Raw genomic sequence first — 12,358 nt, forward strand, 5'->3', positions numbered from 1 at the left:
TTAAATGAGATTCATGGATGTCAAGTCATCTCATCTGATGCTCAGGGAAGATTTTCCCATCCTTCTAGGCTTCACCTGTGCCCCAAAGTCCATGCTACCCTAATAGCAGCCTCCAGGGCTTGGGCACTGTCCAGCATGGGGAGGGGTTAAGGTTCCCTAACGCTTTCCTGGTGAGCTAGTGCTGAAAGCAGCCTGCTCAGAAAGCTCAGCCATAAAACCAAGTGGTGCTGAATGAAATCAAGGCTTCCCTAGTAGTTCAGTTGGTAAAGAATCTGCCTGCAATGCAGGAGACCTGGGTTTGATCCTGGGTCAGGAAGATCCCCTGGAGAAGGAAATGGCAACCCACTCCAGTACTCTCTTGCCTGGAGAATTCCATGGACAGAAGAGCCTGGCTGAATGAAGTCAGAGCCGCTGAGGAGGGTTTTTAAGTTATCTGAAGTCTTGTGGTTCCAAACATGCTCTCCTCTGCTTCACTCTCCTTAGGAAAACAGGCTCTTGTGGGGGCCTTGAGGAGCAAAGAACCACAAACTGCTGAGCATGCATTTTGATGGTTACCAGCAAGGCCCCTGGGAGAAGGCAATGGCACCCCACTCTAGTACTCATGCCTGGAAAATCCCATGGACGGAGGAGCCTGGTATGCTGCTGTCCATGGGGTCACTAAGAGTCGGGCACGACTGAGTGACTTCACTTTCACTTTTCACTTTCATGCATTGGAGAAGGAAATGGCAACCCACTCCAGTATTCTTGCCTGGAGAATCCCAGGGACAGAGGAGCCTAGTGGGCTGCCGTCTCTGGGGTCGCACAGAGTCGGACACAACTGAAGCGACTTAGCAGCAGCAGCAGCAGCAGCAGCAAGGCCCCTGAGAGACAGAGTTTTCTGAAGTGAAACAGAACCCAGAGGCCTTCACAGGGACTCACTACGGAATCAACTCAGATTCCAAGCACCCTGTGCTGTGCTCAGTTGCTCAGTCATGTCCCACTCTTTGTGACCCTTTGGGCTGTAGCCCACCAAGCTCCTCTGTCCGTGGGATTTCCCAGGCAACAATACTGGAGCGGGTTGCCATTTTCTCCTCCAGGGGATCTTCCCAACCCAGGGATTGAACCCACTTCTCCTACAGCTCTGGATTCCTTACCATTGAACCATTTAGGGAAGCCCCTCCAAGTACCTTGCTTCCATCCAGTTATGCCCAAGGAAGACAGTTAGCACCTCTCTCTCCCTCTCAAGTAAATGACGTTCAACAACAGGATATAAAAGTACTTTCTTTACAGGAAGTAGTTTGAACTGTATTATGCCACATCTGTTAGATGTGTGTACACATGCATATTTACAGGAAAAAAATGATGGAAAGTCTAGACATCAGATGTTACTTAGTGATTCACTCCAAGTATAAAATTACGAATTTTCTCATTTTTATATTTTGGTTTCTCAAGTTTCTTTTGTTGAGTACATATAATGTTTCTAGTTAGCCAGATGAAAGTTTTTTTTAACAAAAATTATTTTTTAAATGTTTTTGGGACTTGCCTGGTGGTCCAGGGGCTAAGACTCCAGGCTTCCACTGGAGGTGGGCATGGGTTCAATCCCTGGGCAGGGAACTAAGATCCCACATGCTGCATGGTGTGGCCAAAAAACAAAATTAAATTAAAATATTTTTGTCACTTAAAAACATCATCCTCGGTCCCTTGTATTTCCTTCTTTCTGCACCAGCTAAACCTCCCGAGGTCTGAATCCAATGGGAGTGCCCTGGTCCCAGCAGCCCAGCTCCTTTTTGAGATGCATTGCAGGCCTAACTCTCACAGGAGAGCAGGGTCTTTGGGAGACCGAGGTGACAGCAGCCCACCTCATTCCTTGCTGCTGCCTTGGCTTCTGCAGTCCCGGAAAAGGGCTGTATTCACATGGTAACCCCTCTGCTCCAGCTCCTGGGGCTTTGAGGAGCTGTGACGGGCTGTGTGAGTCCAGAGTACAGTCCTATTTTTTTCCCTTTGGCCGCACTTCACGCTGTGTGGAACTTTCCCGACCAGGGATCGAACCTGAGCCCTGTGCAGTGCAAGCGCAGAGTCTTAACCACTGCACTGCCAGGGAACCCCCAGAGTACAGTCTTTGATGGCAGGTGCATCGGCCTCCGGCACGTCCTAGACCTGTGGGACTCTGTGCTAACAAACCATGTAGTCCCCCTGATCCTTGCTTTTCTCATCATCAGAACGGGAGTACAGCTCGTCACTGGAGATTAGATGAGATGATACGTGCCAAGAGGGCACAGAAGGGCACCCCTGAAGCGTGGATATTGTTCTTATGGAGAACACCTAGAACACAGGGGTGTCAGTGCAGAGTCTGTCTCACCCTGGCATCCCTTCACAATACCCTAGGAAGCTTGTAAATGATTCTGAGGTCCAGGCGAAGCGGAGACCTCCGTGTGGCTCCAGCCACAAGCACTGCCTTTAACCCTGCCTTCCTTTCCCTCCACAAGCCCATGTCCATGGCATCCCTCCCATCCGCTCGACATCACCACCTCCAGGAGGCCCTCAACAAGTCTCTCATGCTAACTATAGAGTCCCTTCAACACCCCAATTTGAGGTCGAATTCATGTGGAATTTGCATTTGCCACTGTATCAACTGGAAAACATTCTCAAGTTAATTCTCATATTTGTAATTTCTACCTGTTTGTTTTCTATCTGATGTTGAGCAGATGAAGCTTTCTGGATGCTGGGACATGCTCTGGGCTCTGTGCACACTCCAGCTGATCAAAAAAAAAAAAAAAAGGCCAACTGATGCTGTGGACCAGTGGTTTCCAAAGTATAGTCTCAGAACCTGCAGTGTCAGATCACCTAGGGGTTTGCTAGGAGAGCAAGGTCTCAACTCACCTGGAAACCATCAAGTCTGCTAGTTAACTCTGGCGGTGGAGCCCAGTTTCTCTTTTAACGAGCCCTTCAGGTGGCTCTGGGCTTGCTCATGTTGGAGGATTGCTAAATTAAGCTAAGAGCTAGTCTCCACCTGTGTGCCAAAGAAGGCCTTTGCTTCCCCAGTAAGAACAGGGCCAGCAGAAGTTAGCAATCTGTCAGTGTTCCATGGTCCACGGGTGTGTATATAACGTTTCACAAGAACAGAACCTGCTATGAATAGTCACATCTGCAAACACATATCCGAAAAAAACCTCTGCAGTACAGTTTCAGCCTGTTGCCTATTTTATTGCTGGCATTCCTCATATGACAATTCGCCAGAAAACTAAAGTTTATCCCTTAGAAGTCCATTTTTTAAACCTAACTTTTCCTGCATTAAGTGGACTACCTTGACAAAGTGGACCACGGGCCAACTGAAGTAGGTGGTGAGGTTTGGATATTTTTACAAAAGCCTCAGGTTTCCTGCCACTTTGGGTCTTGTGCTTGCTTTTCTAGACTTATCTGGCTGCTCCCACCTTTAGCAGTTATCACATGTTGCTTCCTCAGTGTGGGTGCCTCAAACAGCTCCAGCCTCCCTTCTAATCTGGTTGAGAAGACTGACAACCCTGCTCAAAGTGTGAGTAGACCAAGAGGAAAGAGGCCTGCGGGCGGATCCGACGGGTCAAATCCTGGGCCTGGCAAGCCAGCCTGTCTCTTTCACCAACCACGCCCCTCCATGTGCCCCAGGCCACCCAGATGGATGGGACTGCTTCTAGGGTGCTCAGTATTTAGTTTTAACTGAATTCTTCCAAACAGGGGTGGGCAGAAATGTCAGTTTTGCCATCAAGGTGCAGCTAGGGAAGTCAGGTTACCTGGTCCTGAAGCTTCTGGAACATCAGTGGATGTGGTTCCTCCAGGATCTTCTCATTGAGGCGGGACTGGCCCTCGACGTTGACTTGGGACGAGGCCTTGCTGGACAGAAAGGTCATGTAGATCTCCTTTGCCTTTTCCTGCATCTGCGGGGAGACACGGAGAGCCTGTCTGTCATCTGTGAGCACAGCCCTTGCCAGTCGGAGCCCAGAAGGAACCACTGCTGGAAGAGCCCTGGGGGATCTGGCTGTGGCTCCAGAGCTAAGCTGGATGAGGGGGTCAGGGGGGCGGAAGGCTCATGGTCACCCTGCCCCTTCCCCTCCCCTTCAATGCATCTGTGGCCACATCACCTGCCTCAACATCTACACTATTCATTCCGAAATGAGGACAGGAAGAATCCCAGCCCAGTGTGGGACATTCAGTAGCATTCATGACCATGCTGTGAATTCTCCAAATTAAGGCCTCATGAGAAAATTTTGCTGTTGTTGTTTAGTCACTCAGTCGTGTCCAATTCTTTGTGACCCCATGGACTGTAGCCGGCCAGGCTCCTCTGTCCATGGGACTTCCCAGGCAAGAATACTGGAGTGGGTTGCCATTTCCTTCTCCAGGGCATCGTCCCAACCCAAGGATTGAATCTGCATCTCCTGCATTGGCAGGCAGATTCTTCTCCACTGAGCCACCAGGGAAGCCCCATGAGAATGTTATTCAGCCATAAAAAGGAATGAAGGACTGACACATTCTGCAACATCGATGAGCCTTGAAAGCATTATGCTCAGTGAAGGAAGTCAGACATGAAAGGCTACATGTTACATGATTCTATTCATATGAAATATTTAGAATAGGCAACTCCATAGAGACAGAGAGATAAGTGGTTGGCTCGGGGAGGGGGAAACAGGGAGTGACTGCTTAACGACTAAGGGCTTTGTTTGCAGTGATAAACAAGTTCTGGAACTAGACAGTGGTGACAGCCGTGTAATACCGTGAATGTATTCAATGCCACTGAACTTTAAAATGGTTAAAATGCTAAACATGAGAGCCCTAAAAATGGTTCAGTTCAGTTCAGTCGCTCAGTCGTGTCCGACTCTTTGCGACCCCATGAATGGCAGCACACCAGGCCTCCCTGTCCATCACCAACTCCCGGAGTTCACTCAGACTCACGTCCATCGAGTCAGTGATGCCATCCAGCCATCTCATCCTCTGTCGTCCCCTTCTCCTCCTGCCCCCAATCCCTCCCAGCATCAAAGTCTTTTCCAATGAGTCAACTCTTCCCGTGAGGTGGCCAAAGTATTGGAGTTTCAGCTTTAGCGTCATTCCTTCCAAAGAAATCCCAGGGCTGATCTCCTTCAGAATAAAAATGGTTAGCATGGTAAAATGTATGTCTATTTCACCATGGGTGTGCTCAGTCATTCAGTCATGTCCAACTCTTTGCAACCCTATGGACTGTATCCTGCCAGGCTCCTCTATCCATGGGATTATCCTGGTAAGAATACTGGAGTGGGTTGCCGTTTCCTTCTCCAGGGGATCTCCCCAACCCAGAGATTGAATTTGCCTCTCCTGTATTGGCAGGCAGATTCTTTACCACTGAGCCACCAGGGAAGCCCCATGAGAACATTATTCAGCCATAAAAAGGAATGAGGACTGACATATTCTGCAACATTAATGAACCCTGAAAGCATTATGCTCAGTGAAGAAAACGAGACATGAAAGGCTACATGTTACATGATTCTATTCATATGAAATATTTAGGCAACTCCACAGAGACAGAGAGATAGATAAGTGGTTGGCTCGAGGAGGGAGAAATGGGGAGAACCACCCAAGAGGCCATGGATTCTTTACAGCCATTGGCAGGCAGATTCTTTACCACCGAGCCACCAGGGAAGCCCCTTTTATTTTACCACAATACCAAAAAAATCAAGTTAAACCATGAACACATATCCCAGCCAGTGATCAAGCCCCTATTAAGTGCCAAACACAAGCTAGGCATTTTACATCTATGGTCCAATTTCCTTAATCCCTCAGGAGTCCAGCAAAGTGCCATCTTCCTGTTGCTGCCATGTCCCTGATGGGGACACAGAGGCCAGGAGGGGTGATATGGGTTATCCATGAAGCCTGCAGAGAGACATGGGACGATCTGACTCCCGAGCCTTGCATTTCTGCTCAGTTTCACACCTGTGACATACATTATCTGCCCCCTCCCTGCCCCTGGTGATGCACTGTCAGCCCTGCAGGACCGGGGTTTGTTTTCCCAGAACTAGAGATGAGCGTTAGCAAGAGATAGAACATGCCGCCTGCCCTGAACCCCAAGAGCAGTCAGGCCAGAAGGCATCAGCCCTAAATAGGCACTGCCCTGGGAGGGCTTGTCAGCGGGGTTGGAAAAGGTATGCACACCTGCACTCAGGCCGCACCGAAAGCCAACAGTGACTGGTGCAGGAACGTGCTGTTCAGTCTCTCAGTCATGTCTGACTCTTTGCGACCCCATGGACTGCAGCACGCCAGGCTTCCCTGTCTATCACCAACTCCCGGAGCTTGCTCAAACTCATGTCCATCGAGTCAGTGATGCCATCCAACCATCTCATCCTCTGTCATCCCCTTCTCCTCCTGCCTTCGATCTTTCCCAGCATCAGGGTCTTTTCCAATGATGGCAAACGCTTTGTCTTACAAACAGCAGGCCTCCATGCGAGGGTCTGCAGGACATTCCCTGAAGGCTGTCTGCTCTCTGACTTCCTGTGCTCACCCCGCACAAGGCTGTTTCTCCAAACATTAGAGCCTCAGGAGTAGCCCACCCTACAGAGGAAGCCAGACAATAAAAGCCTCAGAAATGGAGCTATGGAGCTATGATTTGCACAGGAAGTCAGGGGCTTCTCAGGGTCTATGTGGAAAACTTCACTCTCTCTAGATAGCCCACCTGGGGTCCTGCATGCTGCAGGACTTGGCCTAGGAAACCCCAGGCTCTGAAAACCCTTTGGGCTCATAGAAACCACCGGAAGGCTTCAACACTTGATGCTGAAAGGAGGACAAAGGCAATCCTTTCACTTCTTTTGGTTCCGGGGACTAGCAGACAAAAGATCTCATGAGAAGGAGGTCTGACCCATCTCCCATCCCCCAGAAGAAAACCTTGGCTAGAAGTGTGGGAAGACCACCCAGGTGGGAGCCTTAAGGTAACATGGCTGTTGGGGGGGCAGGCCAGGAGGCCATCGAGGAGACCCAGGGGGCCTGTGCGTCAGGGTCACACACCCCTCCAAGACCCACTCATTTCAGGAAGCTCTGAGCCTCCCTCCCACCACCCCCATTCTGTCAGAAAGGAACGTTTTTGGAAAACCACTTCCTGTTTCAACGATAATTCATAAAAGCAGACTTTTAACCAGTCAGATTAGCAAACTCCATGTAGGGCCCTAGAAGAAGAAATGGCTTTAGGCCTCCCCTCCCCCTTGAACATTCACTCACACACACACACACACACACATTTTCCAGATGGATCCAGGCTGTCTTGGGTGGTTCTGAAAAGAAGAAGTGTACTGAGTAGCTTGAGGCTTAGAGGTGGGGGTGGGGGGAGAGCAGGAAGCAGGTTTGTGGGGGACGCCTGTAGGTATACAGGCCTCGGGCCTCTCAGCCCCACCGTGTGTCTGCAACCACCTCGAGGATCTGTCGAAGAGTGCAGGATCCCTGAGGTGCCTGGACATGGGCCACTCTCATCTCTGGCTGATGGCTCGGGGTGACAGCTTCATGGGCAAAGCTTATCTGGCCGGGGTAGGAAGCGTGACTGAGAAGGGAAACCCTGAGACTGCTGACCACAAGTTGGTCACAGGAAGGCCTGGTGTCCACGCCGAGGATGCATAACAAAAAAGAAGAAGCGGGTCTCTCGAGTTATTTGGGGATATTTTCCAGAGCGTGGTTAACCCTATTCTAGTTCCTGTCGGGAAAGGGTGAGACCATCCCCCACTGGTGGGGGCCCCCAGGGTCTAGGACCCGAGGTATGATGTGGAAGGATGGCTGGCCACTCTCTTCCAGTCATTTCAGCCTCCACCAGAGCATCTGCACTGCCATGGACAGCAGCCACACCCGGCTCCCACTCCTGCCCCAGAAGGTGCTGGAAAAGGATCACCCCTGGGTGCAGGTGATGACTCCCGGTATCAACCTGAAGACCCCCGTTAGAAGCCGTGTGTAGCCAGGTCTGCCTCCCAGACATGGTCCCTAGCCCAGGGCCTTCCTCCCAGCCCGGCAGCGCATCAGACAAGAGCAACGTCAGCACTCAAATGCCGCTCCCAGCAAGTGCACGTTTAGGAGAAGCAAACTCACTTGAGTATCATCAGCCCCAGAAAGATAAATCGACCCAGAACAAAGGCAAAGGCATTCGCAGACCATAGTGCAGATGAGCACTCCTCTGGACGTTCTGGCTTCTCTCCCTCATTAGTAAGTGTGCTTTAACTTTATCCACTGGGAGAAATAAAAGCTTTTACTCCACATGCCCCTGTAGTTAATGACTTCTCACTGAAACATCTCAAAAGAAAGCACAAGTGCACTTTCTGTCTCCACTTTCTCCCTTCCACCTGCTCCCCCATCCCTGGCTCCTGCCCTCCCACCGGCTCACCGATACCCTTCTTCTGGACCGCTCTCCAGGCCCCCACACTGCTCACCCCCATTGCCCTCTCAGGATTCTCCAACACCTCGCTGCTTCTGTATCCTTTGCCAGCTCCTGTCCCTCTGTCCCCCCCATCCCTGCAAATTCTGGGGTTTCCTGAGTTTGGCCCTAGGCTGACCACTTTCCTAACCACATGGTCTTCCAAGATTCCAGCCCATTCCTCTGCCCCAAGCAACTTACCATGCAGATAACTGGTGTCTAGAATTGTGGGCTTAGATATCCCACAGACATCTCACACCTAAAACCAAGGAAAGGAATGGTCCCCTTCTGGCCTGGGGGGGTCTCCCTGTATCCACTGCAGGAACCTGGGGGTGGTGATCCCCTAACACCCCACTCATCTCTGCACCCTGCCTGTCACTGAGTCCTGCTCACCTGGCCTCCGTCAGCCCCTCCCCTGCTGTTCCCATCACTCTGCCAGAGATGGACAATGGGACAGGACAATAAGAAAAGGCAAAGATCAAGCCACACACTACCTGTGTTACTATCAGCTTCAGAAAGAGACTGAGGCAAGGAAAAGGTCAAGTGAATGATTTGAGATAACTTCTGAGAAGGGGCTCAGGAAACAGAAAGCAGTTGGAGGAACAGTGAACGACACAGCAGACAGCAGCAGGAGGAAACCTAGGCCCTGCAAGTTTGTGGGGTTGCAAAGTAGCATCCTCACATGGTAGGGACTCAAGGGCCTCTGGGAACCCAGGCGGGAGGGAGGAAGAGGGCAGCAGGAAGAAGCCGTGAGACCCCCAGGTTCTGACCCATAGCGCTGAGCAGTCATCTCCTCCCTCCCCACCCACCTACCACCCCCACCCCCCAGCCTGGAGTTTTCTTCTCTTGAAGACAGAGAAAGGCGGGAGGGAAAGGAAGAGATGCCAAACTGAATACAAGGGTTAACTGAAAATCCGCATACAGATTCCTGCCAATACAGGGAACGCAGCAAATTTCTCCCAACCCAGCTCACTGGAAATATGTTCAGTTTATAAGCCTATCAGGCTTGCCACCACCAGGACGAGAGGGCCCCGGTCTATAGGAAACAGAAGCGGAAAAAATTCCATAGAAAGATTTAAAGATAAAGTTGAAATCTCCAAAAGAAAATGTAGGAACTGAAAGGTACAAAGATGAAAAGCTCAGAGGGAAAGACGAGGAAACTAAAGACTCAGTCCAGAGGAGGAGGGCCATCATTGGGAGAGAAACCAGAGAGACCGGAAGGAAAGAAGTTTCAAAAAAAATAATGACAATAAAAATACGAGAACATTTCCCAGAACTACAAATTTCCAGATGAAAAGGCTCCAGAAAATGTCCCACACAATGAATGCACCTCGCCCAGCTCCCAAGCCTCTGACTGTACAGCTTTAGAATACTGGTGATGAAAAGAGGGCCTTATGTCATTCCGGAGAGAAAAAGCAAAGAAAATGAAACAGCTTACATGTAACACACTGATTTGTGACAAAAATGGAAGATAATGGGACAATGCCTTCAAAGTTCTGAATGAGTTTTAACCTGGAATTCAATTTTATGCCCTTGGATTACCCATGAAGCAGGAAAATAGGAAAACAATTAACATTTTCACTCAATAAGATCTTTAAAGGTCTACCTGCTGTGTGCCCTTTCTCAAGAAGTTATGACTGGTCTTGCTCCATTAAGATGAGGAAGTGACTCAGGACAAGTGAGGGCCTGGGTCCAGATGACAGGAGAGGGGCAAAGGGAGTGGCCACTGGCAGCAAAGAAAGACCTGGGAACATCTGGGTGGGAGCTGTGGTCTGAGGGCCCCAGGAAGGGCCCCCAGGGGAATCTGGACTGCAGAGATGACGAGAGGCCTGAGCCACATCATAACAAGAAGCATTTCACAGGCTACTAGAAAGTATAAAAAGAAGAAAAGCAAAAAACAGTCCAGGGACTTCCCTGGTGGTCCAGTGGTTAAGAATCTGCCTGCCAATACAGGGAACACAGGTTCGATCCCTGGTCCGGGAAGATCCCACATGCCTCGGGGAAGCTAAGTCCATGCTCCACAACTGCTGTAGCCGCGCTCAAGAGGGTAGCCCCACTTGCTGTGACCAGAGAAAGCCTACAAGTAGCAAGGAATACCCAGTGCAGCCATAAATAATAAATAAATAAATTTAAAAAAAATGATCCAAGAAGGAAAAAAAAAAATGTAATCGTAGCATCTTCTTTGGCTCAGTAGCAAACAATACACAATAAAGTTTTAATAATGAAAATGCCGTAGACAGGGCTATAAAGTAAGTAGAAACTCATAGTAATGGTGAAAAGACATGAGGAGAGGATATTGGAGAATGATGAAGTGAGCCAGGACGGGGTGGAGATGCCGGCCAGGCCCACACCGGGCCCCAGACCACACTATGAGCCGCTGAGCTCCTATCCGCTCCTGCCTGGACCCAGCCATGTCCTTGTCAAAGGTCAGAAAGACACAGCCCAAAACCAGAGAGAGAGGGAAATCTGGAGGCTCCTGAGGGCTGACGGGAACGAGACCTTCATACTCCATTCACTTGTGAAGTGAATGAGCTTCATGTAAGGAGCACTTTTGGATCTTTAAATAATATATATATATATATATATATATATTTAATAAAGAAGATGATGTGTTAGTCTTTTTAGGAAGACCTTTACGGTTACTTTAAATAAGAACACCAAACACTAAAATCCTGGATCAAGTTTTAGTGTTAAATATAATAAAATTAATAAACACGAAGATCCCCTGGAGAAGGAAATGGCAACCCACTCCAGTACTCTTGCCTAGAAAATTCCATGGACAGAGGAACCTGGTGGGCTACAGTCCATGGGGTAGCAAAGAGTCAGAGAAGACTGAGCGACTTCACTCTTCTTTTATAGACCCCTCCCTCTGGTTAACTCTAAACCACTATAAAAAGGCAAGGTACTTACTGTTTGTTACATTTAAATACCAGTGCAAGTTGCTCTCAGAGCTTTGATTATTAGAAATCTTGCACCACCCCACCACTTCCCCACCCCCACTCAGTTTGGTTTTTACAAATCTGTAGGAGCTGCTGTATCCATTTCAGTCACTGTCACATAGTAAATAGGCCCTTTATACATGTGCTGATGAATGAATGAGTAAAAATGAATGAATGAATGAGGGATGGCCAAAGAACAAACACCTTCTTGGAGCTTTTTCAGAGGTTTTAAAAGACATGAATGTTGCTCTGTGTTAGAAGGTAGATGTATCTCCCGTACTAACTCACAGGGAAGAGGCCCTTTATAGAAAAATGTCAAACCATAAAGAAATTGCCAAGGGAGAGAACGGCTCTGAAAGCTGTCTGCAGAATAGGAACACATGGCAGTTACAACCCTCAGGAACCCCGAGACGGGAGGGGGGCAGGCATCACCTCCCAACTTCCTAAAGCCCCAGCACCCCCCACCATAAACAGAGCACTGAGACCCTCCCAAACTAAAGGGTTGCTTTCCTGCCTGCCAGGGGGCAAAGCACAGACCAGGGAAGGCAGTGAGGGCACAGATGGGTCCACTGTTTGGAGTTTCTGAGAATTCAAATCCCAGAAGAACAGAGAGCACGCCCCTCTCTCAAGTCTACCCCTAAAACTGTGACTGCTGCTCAAGATGAGCAGGGAGGCCAGGATCCTGCCCATCGTGGGTCCTCAGGGGTCAGCTGACCTGAGTGGAGATCAGGGAGGACCCAGTGAGCCAGGGACCATCCTAGGCTTGGGACAGAAGACAAACAAAGCTCGCCAACCTTAGACAGCCCTCATGATAAAGGGAAAGCCAAACTGCACAGGAGATAAATAAATATAAGGTACCAGGTAAGTTAGTAAGAGCTTATGGAGCCATCTGACTGGATCATGATAGTAAAAGAATGAAAACAACACCTAGCACAGGTCCAATTTAAACCAGGCAAAGGTGAGACCGGCCTCCATCTTACAGCGGCCTTAGTTCACGGTAGAGACAGACAGTCAACAAACTCCCTGCCGGCTCAGACGTGACGAGTCTGATTGTGAA

At 49.4% G+C, this 12,358-nt stretch overlaps 1 protein-coding gene across 3 annotated transcripts in view; it reads right to left on the reverse strand.

Annotated features, from left to right (window-relative positions):
• The window catches only part of RGS10 (regulator of G protein signaling 10), a 41,563-nt gene that overhangs the window by 11,235 nt on the left and 17,970 nt on the right, over window positions 1-12,358 (reverse strand). For all 3 annotated transcript variants that reach the window (XM_006048443.4, XM_025273802.3, XM_025273803.2), the window contains one exon: window positions 3,747-3,890. In XM_006048443.4, coding sequence (XP_006048505.1) covers window positions 3,747-3,890 — 144 coding nt within the window. The remainder of the gene's footprint in view (window positions 1-3,746; window positions 3,891-12,358) is intronic.

This window comes from Bubalus bubalis, chromosome 23, assembly GCF_019923935.1.
Source record: "Bubalus bubalis isolate 160015118507 breed Murrah chromosome 23, NDDB_SH_1, whole genome shotgun sequence".
NCBI lineage: Eukaryota > Metazoa > Chordata > Mammalia > Artiodactyla > Bovidae > Bubalus > Bubalus bubalis.